The 17733-nt window shown below is 37.3% G+C and overlaps 2 protein-coding genes across 2 annotated transcripts; both read right to left on the bottom strand.

The window, feature by feature from the left end:
* Positions 1-186: 186 nt before the first annotated feature.
* Positions 187-7852, bottom strand: LOC128693961 (SEC61 translocon subunit alpha; the record flags this gene model as incomplete). The annotated part of the gene is given in 7 exon segments (XM_053783905.2): positions 187-327; positions 972-1070; positions 1375-1539; positions 1647-1856; positions 4694-4855; positions 5220-5353; positions 7675-7852. Coding segments are annotated over 7 exon segments (918 nt in total), but the record flags the coding sequence as incomplete, so codon positions are not given.
* Positions 7853-10395: 2543 nt separating this feature from the next.
* On the bottom strand, positions 10396-17466 carry Atox1 (Antioxidant 1 copper chaperone). The gene is made up of 3 exons (XM_053783906.2): positions 17346-17466; positions 15318-15393; positions 10396-11866 (listed from the first exon to the last, which is right to left on the bottom strand). The coding sequence occupies exons 1-3, from the start codon at positions 17355-17357 to the stop codon at positions 11730-11732; spliced, it is 225 nt and encodes a 74-aa protein (XP_053639881.1). The 5' UTR covers positions 17358-17466; the 3' UTR covers positions 10396-11729.
* Between the last annotated feature and the right edge of the window lie 267 nt (positions 17467-17733).

Below are 17733 nucleotides of genomic sequence, written 5' to 3'. Positions count from 1 at the left end.
TTTCACATATTAATCATGTTTCAACAGGCTGCTGGCCCTGCTCTAGTAAGAGGGCAGACTTCAAGTATTACTCTGTAAATATTAAGCTGAATTTGTTTATTTCAGTCTTCACCCAAACAACTATTTAAAGTTTCCATTTAAAGTACAATCAGTAATTAATATTGCAGATAAATTTCATTTACTAACCTGAGATATAATATAGAGATTTGACACCAGTGCAGATTGGAGGATTATGGGAATATTGGAGGTGTAAAACAGCTTAATAGGGTATGACGAGTACTGGCCACGGTAACGAGCCGATTTTATAGGAAGATCCACTCTGAAGCCCTTGTAAATAATGAAAGGAACATTGCTTTAAACTCTGAAGAAGGCAATTCATATTTTTTTCCTAAATGTTTCACTGAAACAATACTTTCCCCCATACTGTGTTACCTAATAAGTGAAAAAATTTAATATGGGATGCAAAATCATAAACCCCTTTAATACTGAAAATACAAAATATCCATTTAGTGTTATTTTTGAAGTACACTTTTAGTATTAGATGAATTTACAAAATTGTTTTGGCTCTGCCTTATAAATTATCATCAAATTAAGCACTAAAATCTAAAGGTCATACACAATGTTTTATAAAGAATCATTAAATACCACCCATGCTGAGAAAAGATCATTTTCTTTAACCATCTCCATTCCCCCACACCCCCATTCAATTTTTTTTTTTCCTAGCACGATGGCTGGCTCCCACAGAGGCAGGGTGACCCAAAACAAGAAAAACTTTCACTATCATTAACGTTCTTTTTAACGTTATACAAGGGTTACGCTGCATTTTTCCATCTTTATTCACTAACCACACTTCAGAAAAGCAAGTTTGTCTAAATACAGGTATTTAATAACAGTCCTAAATGTAAATTTATTTTCACAGCTTCCAAAAAATAGAGGGCTAAAAGACTTAATCGTTACAATAAAATACCCACCTGGAAATATATGACAATTCCAAAGATGAGGACTGTAGCCAAGAGATTGGTTAAATTGGGGAGATTCTGGCGATAGAAAGCCTCTCTCAGAGCGCGTACCTGTTAAACCAAGGGAAGAAAAAAAACTGAGGTTCTACAGCCTTACAAATCTGCTTACTGTACAAAGGCTTGTGACTTTTCCACCGAAAGAAATATGGAACAAAAAAATTGTAATCTCAACAATTTCAGCTTAAGTTGAAATTCAGAACGTCAAATTTCATGCTTTAAATTTCTTTAAAATATTTTAATCAAGCAAACCAGCCTAAACTTTTAAAATACCTATCAAACCTTCTCCAGCAGTATAAGAAAACTATGAAGCTAAGAAAAAAACATTAATACTTAAGAATTGAAATTAATATCATACCTTGTCTTGTCTGGTAGCCAAAAGATGGAAGAGAGCAATAACAGCGCCTTCAAATTCTGTGCCACGTCCTGTATTAACAGTGGCAGGGGAGAACGCTTTCCACACAATTGTCTCGCATATGTTAGTGGCAATGAAAAGTGAGATGCCAGAACCAAGGCCATAACCCTGCAAAAGGCCACATTTCGTAATTTACTGACATACCCTAGATCTAATGTGCCATTTTCCAACATTGCAAAATAATTCAAATATAAACAAATGTTAGAACATTTTACCTTCTGCAGTAGTTCATCAAGCAACAGCACAATAAGTCCAGCAACAAATAGTTGGATAATGATAAGGAGACAAACTCCAGCACCCAGGTCTGAAGGGTCACCATACATGCCTGTCATCACATAGACTATCGCTTGCCCAATTGTAATCATCATACCGAAAAGCTTTTGGGCACCATTGAAGAGAGCTCTGTCCTTGGGAGTATCACCAACCTGTTAATCAAATACAAACTTAATAAGCTAATCTAAAAACAGACAGTTTACACTAACTTTATACAATCTGTTGTATACCAAGATGCATATGAATGTTTTTTGATAGGTTTTCCATATACATTTACTAAAAGTCAACAAGATCTTAAGCCCTATATTCACACTTCCATAAAAATCCAAGAATTTAATTAAATCAAGATTGTCAAACCAGAATTGCTCAGGAGAGTGCAGTGTTTACAGGAGTCCACAGCATTATGAAAATAAGCAAATTATAGTGGCTTACAAAATTTAAGTTTCATTTTAATGCTTTCATTTTGCAGCTTTACTGCAAATTAAATATTTCTGTCCTAACTAACAAGGTTTCATACATGTTTAGAAATTATTTATTTTATTAACACACTGGCCGATTCCCACCAAGGCAGGGTGGCCCGAAAAAGAAAAACTTTCACCATCATTCACTCCATCACTGTCTTGCCAGAAGGGTGCTTTACACTACAGTTTTTAAACTATAACATTAACACCCCTCCTTCAGAGTGCAGGCACTGTACTTCCCATCTCCAGGACTCAAGTCCGGCCTGCCGGTTTCCCTGAATCCCTTCATAAATGTTACTTTGCTCACACTCCAACAGCACGTCAAGTATTAAAAACCATTTGTCTCCATTCACTCCTATCAAACACGCTCATACATGCCTGCTGGAAGTCCAAGCCCCTCGCACACAAAACCCCATCCCTCCAACCTTTCCTAGGCTTACCCCTACCCTTCCTTCCTTCCACTACAGACTGATACACTCTTGAAGTCATTCTGTTTTGCTCCATTCTCTCTACATGTCCAAACCACCTCAACAACCCTTCCTCAGCCCTCTGGACAACAGTTTTGGCAATCCTGCACCTCCTCCTAACCTCCAAACTACGAATTCTCTGCATTATATTCATGCCACACATGCCCTCAGACATGACATCTCCACTGCCTCCAGCCTTCTCTTCGCTGCAACATTCATCACCCATGCTTCACACCCATATAAGAGCGTTGGTAAAACTATACTCTCATACATTCCCCTCTCTGCCTCCAAGGACAAAGTTCTTTGTCTCCACAGACTTCTAAGTGCACCAATCACCCTTTTCCCCTCATCAATTCTATGATTCACCTCATCTTTCATAGATCCATCCACTGGCACGTCCACTCCCAAATACCTGAATACATTCACCTCCTCCATACTCTCTCCCTCCAGTCTGATATCCAATCTTTCATCACCTAATCTTTTTGTTATCCTCATAACCTTACTCTTTCCTGTATTCACTTTTAATTTTCTTCTTTTACATACCCAACCAAATTCATCCACCAACCTCTACAACTTCTCTTCAGAATCTCCCAAGAGCAGTGTCATCAGCAAAGAGCAACTGTGACAACTCCCACTTTATGTGTGATTCTTTATCTTTTAACTCCACGCCTCTTGCCAAGACCCTCGCATTTACTTCTCTTACAACCCCATCTATAAATATATTAAACAACCACGGTGACATCACACATCCTTGTCTAAGGCCTACTTTTACTGGGAAATAATCTCCCTCTTTCCTACATACTCGAACTTGAGCCTCACTACCCTCGTAAAAACTCTTCACTGCTTTCAGTAACCTACCTCCTATACCATACACTTTATATAATTTAAAATTCAAGATCAGCATTCATAAAAGATATTCTTTTACATTACATCCTAGCCAAATTCATGATCATACTGTCTTAACCACCACCAATAATTATGAATTGCTATTTACAGCAATCATGTGCAAGTCACAAATAAAGCATGATTTTAACATGACTATATATTACCGCTGACCATATTTTTAAAATTTGCCACTTGGCTCAGACTTGAGACTACTACATCATGCCCATTTAGTCATTTTTCTAATTCCCAAATATGCCTCAAATTATGAGACTTAAAGTCTTCAAATGTTATGAAAATGTAATATCTTTCGGAACTGCTAACCTGCTTACCTACCTATAACAAGACCATAACTGTTGAATACAAAATTGTACGAGCACTTCAATTTTAAAACCTCTGAGAACATTTAACCCTTTGCCTGGGTGGCTTAAGTTACTAGCTGTAAAATAAATACCTTGTGTGAATTTGGTCTTTTATGAATTACGTTTTAGTTTCCTGCAGAAGTGTACACGAGACAAAGATCCTGAATTACGTTAAAGATTTAAGTTATATGATGACCTGTGTATCAAGTAGGAAATTTACAAGCAGAAAATTATTTTGAGGTGAAGTCCAAGAGAATGCCAAGTCCCTTCATATATCCAGAATAGTTAAATTTTACTAAAAGACTAATTAGCCATAGGCACATCCAGACCAAATTATTTTCCAAAGATCAAGACTACCAATAAACATAGCAGAACCTTTCAATGAAATCTAAAAAATGTTTTCCTTTGAGGATGCAAATGGAAGTTTTTTTTCCCATTCAATTGCCAGGAATTCCTGTTACTGTGTACTGCCAGTCAATTTCAGTATAACTAAAATACTAAAAGAAAGAATATACAATACTGATTTCCCTATATCAAAATATATAATGCGTGCTACATTATCAATTAGCAGCAACTGAGCAGTGTAGATAAGGATTTTAAACCCTCACACAAGGTTGAGAATGTGCCAACAGGTTTTCACATCTTTGCAAAGAGGAATATGAATAAAGACACCAGAAAAGAAAATAAAACATCAAAGTATATACTAAGAGATATGGGTAATTGCTATGATCTTAGGTCTATTACATATTTTATACCACACCAAATAGAAACCTTTTTTAAAACACTGAACTGTGATTATGAATAACCCTAAACTCACCTCTATTATTTTAGCACCTGCCAACAGCTGCATGATTAAACTGGAGGTGACAATAGGAGAGATACCCAGTTCCATGAGTGTACCTCTGTTACTAGCCAGAATCACACGAATCCAGTAGAAGGGATCTGCAGAGTCCGAGCTCATGATTCCAAATAGAGGAATCTGGAAAAAGCACAAAATGAGTAATACAATATACACAGTGAATGATGCAGATTACACAAGGCTTGCATGAAAGGTACCTATACATTAATGAAAATGCACATTCAAAAATTAATTCAGCATTCTCCTAATGAAAACCATTTTAATATGTTTTACATACGGTACACAGTTTCCTTACATCTGCTGCCAATGTTGGGTAGGTAGGTTAAAATTTGAAGATCATTTTGTCCATGTACATTCAATGTTCTTGGCAATTAAGAAAAACAAAAACAAGTTACATTTAACAAAGGCAATTTAGCTTAATCACAGAAAGATTCAACAAGCCTAAAAATGTAGGGTTTTAATTGGCTTAATTTATATTACTCACCTGGCAACAAACAAGGAAGATGAATAGGGTAATGGCAGTCCATAGCACCTTTTCGCGGAACTGAATCCTTCGTTCTGGCTTTTGTATTTCTGGCAGAACCGCACAGAACGGTTTTATCACCTCGAGGAATTTGACTGAAAGAAATAACTGTTACAACAAAAATCATGCATTAAATATATCTTTATATAATACAAGATATTAAAAAAATTAAAAGGTACAAAACATTTTAATAATAAAAAAAGTGTACTAGTTTGTTTTACCTATTTTAAAAATAAAGAAAACACGTTATACTCTTAATTTTATTATTAGTCATATACTGTACAGAATTTAATTTACAAGGAGTCTATAATTTTATATAACTAAAATTTTTTAATACTTCAAAACATTTTTACAAAAATTACTGCACATTACTGTAATAAAATGAACAGATTATCAAATACATTAGTTTTCACAAGATTTATCACAATGAATATTACATGTGGAAGATCTGGCTGAGCTACCCAGGTAATGCTGAATTTCAGCTGATGACCACAGGCCAATCTCAAAACTTTGAGTACATTAAAACCTTAGCTGTGCTCCATGAATAGTGTAATCTATACAACGTTTTGGAAACCCTGGGATATTATCTTTAGTAATGCTGTGCAAACTTCCCAGATTACAATCATGGGGAAACTTCAAACCCATGAGAGTCAAGGTAATTCATGGAAAGGGAGGAAAGAATTCCTTTGATCAAGAGCCCCCTCCTCCCACCAGCAAAGCACCTTCCATGAATGGGGGAGGGCCCAAAAGATAACCAGTCTAGTTGCCAGTGTATGGGCACAATATAAAGTTCCTATAACCAACAGTGGTGGAGGACAAAAGCCCAATTGTTTATGTTGCCAGGGAAAACACCAGATAGTAATCAGATTGGCAGAAACCTGTGGAAGACGGTAAAGCCGTGAACTACATACAGTAACATGCTGAAACATCCCCAGTTCAATTCAACACCTTCCTTTCCCTCCCCCTTCCTCCCCACTTGTTAACACACTCCATCTAAATTTTGAGTATCAGTATAATTAACTTGAGATGTTGAAACAATTTAAATGCTACATCGAGTAACCTCTTAAGGAACGTAGCAACGATTCTATAATGTTGGGGAAGTGTTAAACCCAAATGTCCCACACAGAACATTGGGAATGAGAGGTTAACAGGTGTAGATGGGGGTAGCCAGGCCCTGTGGCCTGGCACATGCTGAGGGTCTGGGTTTGATTCCCAGCAGGGGTAGAAACATTTGACAGATTTCCTTACACCTGTTGTCCTGTTCACTTAGCATGTAGGTACCAGGGTGTTAGTTGACTGGTGTGGGTCGTATCCTGGGGGACAAGACTGAGGATCCCAATGGAAATAAGACAGTCCCTCGATGACACACTGCCTTTCTTGGGTTATCCTGGGTGGCTAACCCTCTGGGGTTAAAACTCCGAGCAAAATCATATCTACTTCAAATCCAGATCCCTTAACATCAAGACATCACCTTTCGAAGGGTCGTACATACACTAATATTTCATACAAATCATTCAAAATTGTTAATTCTAATAAATAAACTAAAAACCCAAATTTGCACTGCCACATTACAGCCATAGGGACTCAAATAGCCTATAAGAATGGGAGGTATCCAGGTCAGGTCCAGTGCCTTGGATCACAAGCCCTTAACTGGAACCTTCAGGGGTGTATTGCCAAAATCAAGGAAGCTTCAATTTGAAAAACTGCCACATCGGAGGCCAGGATGGAGTCAATAACAGGTAAAACAGCTGCAACAAAATTCTACATCCATTTCTGGATAACTTTTTGTTGTTTCTAGTTATTAACCATTTATCAGCATGTCAATCATTCAACGAGACTAGCTACAACGACCACTGGGGTCAAAATAACGGTAAGCAATCGGACTTTAAATTGGTGGTTCCAATTCCTCTGATCAAAAGCCTTCTAATAGTATCATTGCATCTCCTTTAAGGTGTTTCAACATTAAAATAGCCAGCAACAGCAGCATCCATAACCCTGGAAATGAGAGCAAAGGCTCGAGGCAGCAGTGATTACTTAACTTTCACCTGCATTTTTATTTCTCACACTTTTGTAAATTCACTATAAACAGTAATATCAACGGTGGAAATACGCCATTAAATGCACCTGGAACACCGTAAATACGCCACTGAGAGCACTACACACCAGGCCCACCTCCATTATTTACTTCACATTATTATTATAATAAAAAAGAAGCGCTAAGCCACAAGGGCTATACAGCGCTGCTATTTACTTCACAGCTGCAGTCGATACACAAGACCCGGCAGTGATGACAGCACGGAGACAAAATTCATATTAATAACAATATTCACTATAAAACCTCGAACTGGCAGTTCATATCACACCAGAAATGGGGAAGGAAGCTTTCTCAATAGACAAAAATGACAGGTAAACGTACTCCCCATGGTGAGAGTGAGGTGGTGTGGTGCACCAGCAGCAGGAGTGTAGCAGTGGAAGGCAGCGAGTGTGTGGTCGCTGCTTCACTGCGGCGGCAGCGGCGGCGGTGGTGGTGGTGGCAGACACAGCACGCGACGTGTCACACCTTCCCCAGCATGCCGCCAGGGGGCTGCCACCAGCGTCACTTCCCCTCCGCCATCATGACGTCTCTCACGTCACTTCTCCTCCGCCATCGCTACGTCATACATCTGCACTGCCATCTCCTCTGCTGTTCCCTCTCTGTTTCCTTCACCATGGCAAAGCAAAAATACGTGTCAGCTGCATTTACCGACTCGTTGCTCATGAAGTCGTTTATCTATATAATAGAATTTATTTATATTTCCTAACTACTTGTGGCATAAACCATAACCTAAGAGCAAAGGTGCAACTAAAAAAAAAAAAAAAAATTGATTCACCTGTGTCGACGTTTACACTTTTTTTTTTACTTATTATTATGGCTATGACTTATTGTATAGGTGAAAACAGTTTATAATAAATAAGATGAACATGTTAATTCCTAGATATAAATAATAAATAAATTTTAGCCTCGTTCTTCATTCATTTATTTGTCAAAAATAAAGCGCTAAACCGACAAGGGTCATGCAGAGTTGCATCCATTTATTTAAAACAACTTTTTAGTGAATAGTTAAAAACCTTAAAGATCTATTTAAAAATTGAAGGAAGATCAGAGATTATTACACTGGTTAACGACGATGACGGGGCAAATTACATTAATATTTTTGTACAGAATTAATAAAATTTGGTATAGCCATATTGTGCGGCAAGTTATTTTCTACACCACTGAATATACGGGTTTAGCGCTTAATTTGATTATGTAGTAATAAAATTACGTGAATGCTGTGATATATACATTTAAAAATGTTTAGATTAAAAATTGTAATACCTATCATAGGATTAATTAAGCAAGTTTTTTTCCACGTACATAATAATCAAGGAGGAAGCGCTAAACCCGTAAGATTATACAGCGCCTGTGGCGGGGATGTGGAAGGTATTTAGGCTTAATTCAGGGAACTGGAGCACAGATCCAATTCCCTAGATCAAGAGCCCCTGACCAGCATCAAGGAACCTCCCTTCAGGGGTTATTATGTACAGGAGCACAGTCATACACAGTTATGCGTATAGGCTACCTAGGATAACCGAAAAGTCACTGACTTATTTCCATTAGGGCCCTTGACTTATTTTTATCCACGATCCAAGAAAGGGAAGGATAGGATCAATTCCTTGGACCAGAAGCTCTTTACTGGCATCAAGGCACACACTACAGTGCTCTCAAACCACCTACACTGCTGCAGTAATCAGGGCACATCTACCCTAAGTTCCCCAAACATTAAATTCATGGGGGAACGTTAAACCCACTGAGGTCTGCTTTGGAAATGGCAAATGGGAAGGAACCAAATTCAATCCAAGGAAGGTGAGGTTATGTCCATGGTGGTTCTCCCAGACTTAGGAAGGTTAATTTATTACAATCATGGGGAAGCACTAAAGCCTTAGGGATCATAGTTAGCATAGCTCAATGGGTAAGTGAGCTCATACTGCACCTGGGAAATGGGAGGCAATCATGTTCAATCACAGGAAGAGAAGGACATGTACCATTTCTTGAATCCAGAACCCCTCACCAGCATCAAGTAACTTCACTCTAGGGGATGACCAACATTAAGCAAAACTACTTTTTCAGCAGAACTTCAATGGAGCAATCCTTCAGCTAATGATGGGACTAGATGAGCATTATATAGGTATTAACTCTCTTTGTATTAACAAGCAAGGGTTAGTGCCTAGGGAATAGGAGGTAATCATTCTCAATCCAAGAGGGCAGCTCAAATTCCTTGAAGCAAAAGCCCCTAGCAGCATCAAGGCATCCCCATGGAAAGTAATGTGTAGACTATGCCTACCTGTGTTTCCCATTATCTGTCAAAGGGACTACTGGGAAGCAAGTGAAGGCAGGGGCTAGTCACAAAAGTAATAGGCACAAAGTGCTAAATGGATGAAGGTGAACAGGAAAGAATGCAGGGGAGTTTTACATTTCCAGTCTCTAATTCCTAAATCTGCAGGCAGCCACCAGCATCACTTTTACTGCAAAGTTATCAAACCTCATTTGAGTGGCACAATAGCTACCACTGCAATGCAATGGGATCATCACAAGACATCTGGATTATTTTTTAAATTCAATCCTTGGAATCAAACAGGTAATCACCAGAAAGAGAGATGACTTCCTTTAGTAAACTTGCCTCTCCCCTTCCCAAACAAACTGCATAAACCCAATGACTGATAGAATACTTAACAGGAAGGGTGGGAAAGGCACTACAAATGGGGCAGAAAATGAAGATGAAAACTTCCACAATATTGAAAAATAGTGCTTTTTGAGGGGCTCACCAATGATGCACATTGCCCACTAGGCCTTAATGCCATGGGTAAGTTCAACTCCTAGGGAAGCAGAAACAAAGTGTACAGAAGTCCACATGCATGGTCAACATACTGAAGGAGCACATACGTTGAGATGACTATTTAAAATCACCTGCCTGCCCACAGAGGGGTATATCTTACAATTTTTATAACGAACTATGTAAATTTATATTATCTTAATCTTCCATAAATTCCTATCAGCACAATACTGTATATAGGTAGATTTCAGAAATATTTCATATGGAAAAATGACAAAGGGAAACAGTGTTTATGTTTATTGAATTATATATTGGTAAATATAGACTGTACTCTTATAATCAAAACTGTATTCAAGGAATACAAAGCAGTGCAAGGCACAATATATTTGAAATGATAAATTAAAATAGGGGAATAAATAGAAATTCATATTCTAAACTGTCATACTATAGAACAAAAAATGCTAATTCTGGTAATTTTACCCTTTTATAAGTTCACATAATGTTACTTATATAATTTGGTCATGAAATTATGATTATTACAATCAAAACAAGAGCTAAACCCACCATGAAATAGTGAATAATGGAAACTTTCAACAATATAAAATATACTTGGGTAAATTTATAACGCATATCAAATGATGTATCAATTTCTTTAATTTGTAATATACAAAGCAGTTCACCATGGCTACAGTACTTTTCTGATAAAATAAAAACTATTTCGACTAATACATGTACCATATATAATTATGAACACAAACATTTCGTAACATATTCAATAAAAAAAAGTCAACTTAATGGTCCCAAACCAGTTTTATCCCTTAACAATAGGTACAAACAAAAACATATTAACAAAGTATCTAAACATCAATACAATTACCATCTATGTTCAAAAATGCAATTTCCTATAAAAACATGCAAAGTTGTGTTTATTTTTTAATAAAATAGCTACCAGTATGTTTCATTCTATTTCTTATGATTAAGGTGTTATTACATCTGTCACATACTTTTAAACTTGCAGTGTTTATAAATATTTCAGATCTGTCTCAATTTCAAATGTAAACTAAATCTTCACATTACATCAATATTAAATTTTAAGCAATTCTACAAGCTTCATTAACTTACAATAACCTGAAAATTTTAAATATTAACTACAGTGTCTAAATACAACATTGCTTTTTTCTATTTCTCAAAAATAAGCACATGGAGTTGCCTGCATACAGTTTGCAAGATAATTTTAAGTTTATTGCAGCTAAAACTATCCCCTTAACCAAGATTCCAAAATCCGAAAAAGCATCCTGACTGACCTTTGCTCTCAAGTGCAAAAGATAAATATTTTCATGACTCCGACATTCATGTATATCACGATCTGTCCCAGCTGCCATCTTCTGTATATATTAGCTGCAGAGCAAAATAAGAACTCACATTCTAGACTCTACACTGAGTTTATGTTTCATAGCAACAAGGAGAAAAGGATTATATGTATTATTAATACGTACATGAAGCTTTAATAACAACTTAAATTCATTCAGATATAGAACACTTGTAATGCTCATCCAAGATTAATTTATGTGATAAGTTAATCAGAGAAAACTGTACCAAGATAAAAGAAAAATAGCTCTCAAGCCTTTTTTGACCCAATGTATGTTACTTCTTTGCCAGTTTTCTTTAAGGTTTCGGTCAATTCCTCTGCAGACAACACACTTGTAACTACTACCTTCTTTGTTGGTAGATCAATATCCACTTTTGAAACCTTATCTGCCAACATAAAGATGCATTAAATTTGCAAGAGATTTTATGTTATCCATGTTCAACCAAGGAAGCAATCAAGAAAGTTCAATGAAATAATAGCAAACAAAATAGTAAGACCCTTAGACCCTTATATAAATGAAAATCAGGAAAAAAGATTTGAAATCACACAGAATAAAGTGCAATTTAAATCGAGGATATCTGTACCAATTTAAAGAAAATTCCAAATAATGAATTGAGCAAGTTTTGGTCATGGAGAATATGACTGTGATCAGAGGTAAAATGCTCTACTAAACTAAAGCTTTGGCACACCAAGTACCACAGTTTACAAAAGTAGTAAAATCTGAATGAGGACCATTATTTACTTGGCTCCTATTTCAAATGAAGCTGGATGAAAGGGTAGCCTGTGGTTCATGTAGGCTTCCCTTATTTTCCTTAATGAATGTTTTTCAGGTAATTTTCTTATACACAGTACTGTAATATATAATATGAATTAAAAAAGTATAGAACCTCAATAAGCTTCAAGTCTGGAAGAATAATAGCAAATTTAATTGAATACATGCAACAATAAACGTAAAATTTTAAGCTTTACAAATGAAGGATGAACTAAATATTGACTATATAAATATGTATAGATAAATCTAATTGCAAATGGGATCTAATTGCAAATGCTGAGTATTTCAGGCAAATTACTTCAGCGTCCCACACCAGCCAACTAATGCCCACCCAGGTACCCATTTTACTGATGGGTGAACAGACAACAGGTGTAAAGAAATATGCCCAATGTTACTACCCTGGCTGGGAATCAAACCCAGACCCTCGCCGTGTGAAGAGAGAGCTTTAGCCACCAGGCCACAAGATAGATTACAGTAAATGACTATTATCCTGTTTCTCCCTCATTGCATGGGAAGGTACATTAAAACGCTCTTACAGTGAAAGTACAAATTATTCAAATTAAAATATTCTTACAGTGATGTACACATCATTATTCTAGGTTACTTATTTTAGTACAATGGACCCTCGCCTAACGTTGGCATCACATAACATTAAATCCGCCTAGCGATACATTTTAACGCAAAAATTTTGCCTCGCCTAGCGCTAAAAAACTCGCTCAACGCGGTTCGTCCGAGATGCGTCCATGTGCGGCCTGAGCCAGACTCACTTGTTCCGCCGGTGGCATTGTTTACAAGCCAGCCTCCACGGTCACATCCAAGCATACAATCGGAACATTTCGTATTATTACAGCATTTTTAGTGATTTCACCTGCAAAATAAGTGACTATGGGCCCCAAGAAAGCTTCTAGTGCCAACCCTACAGGAATAAGGGTGAGAATTACTATGGATATGAAGAAAGAGATCATTGCTAAGTATGAAAGTGGAGTGCGTGTCTCCAAGCTGGCCAGGTTGTATAGTAAACCCCAATCAACCATCGCTACTACTGTGGCCAAGAAAAGGGCAACCAAGGAAGCTATTCTTGCCAAAGGTGCAACTTTGTTTTCGAAACAGAGATCGCAAGTGATAGAAGATGTTGAGAGACTTATTGGTGTGGATAAACGAAAAACAGATAGCAGGAGATATCATTTCTCAAGCGATCATAAGTGAAAAGGCTAGGAAGTTGCATGAGGATTTAATTAGAAAAATGCCTGCAACTAGTGATGATGTGAGTGAATTTAAGGCCAGCAAAGGTTGGTTTGAGAGATTTAAGAAGCGTAGTGGCATACATAGTGTGATAAGGCATGGTGAGGCTGCCAGTTCGGACCACAAAGCAGCTGAAAAATATGTGCATGAATTCAAGGAGTACATAGACAGTGAAGGACTGAAACCTGAACAAGTGTTTAATTGTAACAAAACAGGCCTGTTTTGGAAGAAAATGCCAAGCAGGACCTACATTACTCAGGAGGAAAAGGCACTCCCAGGACATAAGCCTATGAAAGACAGGCTTACTCTGTTAATGTTTGCCAATGCTAGTGGTGATTGCAAAGTGAAGCCTTTATTGGCGTATCACTCTGAAACTCCCAGAGCGTTCAGGCAAAGGAATATCCTCAAGGCTAATTTGTGTGTGCTGTGGAGGGCAAACAGTAAGGCATGGGTCACTAGGGACTTTTTCTATGACTGGTTACACCATGCATTTGCCCCCACTGTGAAAAATTACCTAATTGAAAAGAAATTAGACCTTAAGTGCCTCCTGGTGTTAGACAATGCCCCTGGTCATCCTACAGACTTGGCAGAGCGACTTTGTGGGGACATGAGCTTCATTAAGGTCAAGTTTTTGCCTCCTAATACCACTCCTCTCCTGCAGCCCATGGACCAGCAGGTCATTGCAAACTTCAAAAAACTGTACACAAAAGCTCTGTTTGAAAGGTGCTTTGTAGTGACCTCAGAAACTCAATTGACTCTAAGAGTTTTGGAGAGATCACTTTAATATCCTCAATTGTGTAAACCTTATAGGTAAGGCTTGGGAGGGAGTGACTAAGAGGACCTTGAACTCTGCTTGGAAGAAACTGTGGCCAGAATGTGTAGACAAAAGGGATTTTGAAGGATTTGAGGCTAACCCTGAGAAGCATATGCCAGTTGAAGAATCAATTGTGGCATTGGGGAAGTCCTTGGGGTTGGAGGTTAGTGGGGAGGATGTGGAAGAGTTGGTGGAGGAGGACAATGAAGAACTAACCACTGATGAGCTGCTAGATCATCTTCAACAGCAAGAGGCCACACCTGAGGAAACTGCTTTGGAGGAGGGGAGAGAGAAATTGAAGAAGTTGCCTACTTCAAAGATTAAGGAAATATGTGCAATGTGGCTCAAAGTGCAAACCTTTATGGATGAAAATCACCCTCAGACAGCTATTGCAAGCCGTGCTGGTGACTATTACACTGACAATGTTGTGAAACACTTTAGGAAAGTCATAAAGGAACGAGAGGTACAGACCTCTATGGACAGATATGTTGTGCGACAGAAGTCCAGTGACTCTGAAGCTGGTCCTAGTGGCATTAAAAGAAGAAGGGAAGTAACCCCGGAAAAGGACTTGACACCTCAAGTCCTAATGGAAGGGGATTCCCCTTCTAAACACTAAGACCATCAACACTCTCCCCTCCTCCCATCCCACCAATCATCACCAGATCTTCAATAAAGGTAAGTGTCATGTAACTGTGCATGTCTTCTTCAGTTTGTGTGTATTAAAATTAATATTTCATGTGGTAAAAAAGATTTTTTTCATACTCTTGGGTGTCTTGCACGGATTAATTTGATTTCCATTATTTCTTATGGGGAAAATTAATTCACCTAACATTGAGCTCTCAGGAACAGATTAATAGCGTTATGCGAGGGTCCACTGTAATCAATATAAAAACAAATCAAGACATGTTACAATACATTTACTTAACAAATGTGTTATAGAATTACTGTAAGAGCTAAAATTATAAATCTAGCCAAATTCATACATATAGTTTAACAATATGATGCTCACCTCCAAGCTTTCCAAGCACACGCTGTGCAGCTCCAGAACACCCTTCACAAGTCATCTCCAAAGTAAATTCATGCACCTAAAATATTTAAAAAACCATACTGTATTAATACTACATCAATCCATCCTCTAAGGTTAATATCGCACTATCTCTAAGAAACTGAATTATCTAACTATTTTCTTGTGTTCCCAGTGAATTCCCACTTTCTGTTGATTTTTTTTTTTATGGCCTGAACATTTTTTTTTTCATTTCTTGGAAATGTGGTATGTAATAAACGATTATTTTATGTCAGTATACAACTGACATCAGGTTAAGTTATATGAATAAATAACAGGGTTTTATAAAAAGCCCCTTGTTATGCAGAGCATTTCAGGCAGTCTTGAAATTAACTTTTAATTACTGGATACATAGACAATTAAGTTAATTTACTAGAATACTATGAGTTATGAAATTTTGAGATCTTATGTAACAATCTGGCATGTGTATTGGTGAAAACTGAGGATGGAACCAGTTTGTTGAAAAAAAAAAAAAATGCTGAAACTGATTGGTAATAGTGAGAACATTACCATGAATGTTAATATGATTCGGATCAATAGGATTGCTACTGATACATCATGTGACAACATAATTGATCTAAACAAGATCTAAGTCAGCTTCAGAAGTGCTTTTAACTACATCTAAAGCAGGTGTCTGAAGAGGAATGTGTTGGATGTGGTGCATGTGCTGTATGCTGAGCAAGTTGAGTCTTTTAAACAAAGGAAGTGTATGTTGTCTGGGACCTAAATGGGCAATTCTAACAACCAATTTCTATTGGATAGAAATGGGTTTAAGGTGATTTGCTGTAGTATATATATTACCAAGTACAAATACTGTCAGGTAAGAATAGATTAGAGATTAGTACAGAGTGATTAATGTTGATTGGGGAACACGTAATTTTTTTATAGAATACCTAGTTTTGGGAATTTTCTTTGATATATATTGATGTAAGTGTTGAATTTCAGACTGAAGTCAAAGTGTATCCCTAAGGATTTTTCCAAAGCTACATAAGAACTAATTTTAAGTTGACGTGGGTATTTTAGCTTTATTCTCAAACATGCAGAAGGTCTTGTTAATACATAAAGTTGGTTACCATCCAGGTAGAAATCTTTACGAGCTCCTAATTGACACTGTTGTTTGGACATTTGATAAATGTTGGGTCACCTGCAACAGGACTAGTTTAAGTTCCTGGGAGGTATTTGGTAGGTCACCGATATAGGTGAAAAATAAACGAGGGTCTAGGACACTACCCTGAAGAACTCTTATGCTGACAGTTTCAGCTGATGAGGATGTCATCGACTGTCACAAACTGGCATCTATCAGAGTACTTTGACTGCGTAAAAGTGAGCATGACCTCTGGATAATAAACATATTAAACTGATACCATAATGCTCTAGGTTCAGCAGCAAGATGTTGTGGGTTAGTGTCAAATAATTCTCTGTGCCGGACTTAGGAAGCCACTTGTTGGTGAAGTTTCCTCAATAAAGATACTAAAACATTGCAGAAGTGTCTAGTTCTTTAACTTGTCAGTTACCTAAAGCATTTACATCGTAACTGACATAGCAACATTTAACAAAACACACACGAGGCTCAGCATTTTAAGTTAAATGACAGGAGTTATATAACATATAAACAAAACTGAGTCAAATATTTTAAGTTGTTAACTGAAGGAAGGTGCCATTTATCACATCAACCCTCCACATTAATCATGGGGAAGCATTAAGCCCGTAGGGGGAGTCAGCGCTTGGGGAATGGGAGGTACTCAGATTTGATCCAAGGAAATAGAGGGTAGCTCCAGTTCTCTAGATCAAGAGCCCTTCATCTACGTCAAAGCATAGTCCCCCCAATGAAGTGAATAAACTTAGTCAAATCACATGACAATAACAGATAAGATTAACTTAAGTACTTCATTATAATAACTACTCCAACCCATTAAAAAACATGTCAAGTACTTATTCACCCCGGCAAGTAAACATAACACAATATTCATTCACCTGAGCAGCCATCGTGTAGAAAAATCAAAGAAAATAAGATGTCCCACAGGCACAATGTCCTCCTCCTGCAGCAGTTCCTCCACTAGTGTCACCAAGGCCCAGCCAGCTGGGGAACATTAATATTTAAATTAAATTAGATCTCCAAACATACATCGCTAGCCTGAGCAAGCAAAGAAACATCTGGAATTATTCTTAGAAACACATAGTTTTAAAATATATAGTGAATTGAACTTTGTATTTAATTATTAATTTTCAGTATGCGTGAATGTAGTGGGATTCTTGTTACACATGCGCGAACTTCAGGGCTGTTGAATATGTAAATTAAGTTTTTATTTAGGTCTCATACATAATTTTCAATTTTGATAATGGTTTTTGTATAATAAATTTT

This window comes from Cherax quadricarinatus, chromosome 33 (assembly GCF_038502225.1).
Source record: "Cherax quadricarinatus isolate ZL_2023a chromosome 33, ASM3850222v1, whole genome shotgun sequence".
NCBI lineage: Eukaryota > Metazoa > Arthropoda > Malacostraca > Decapoda > Parastacidae > Cherax > Cherax quadricarinatus.
Note: the sequence above shows the minus strand (reverse complement) of the source record. Positions and strands in the feature narration are given on the sequence as shown.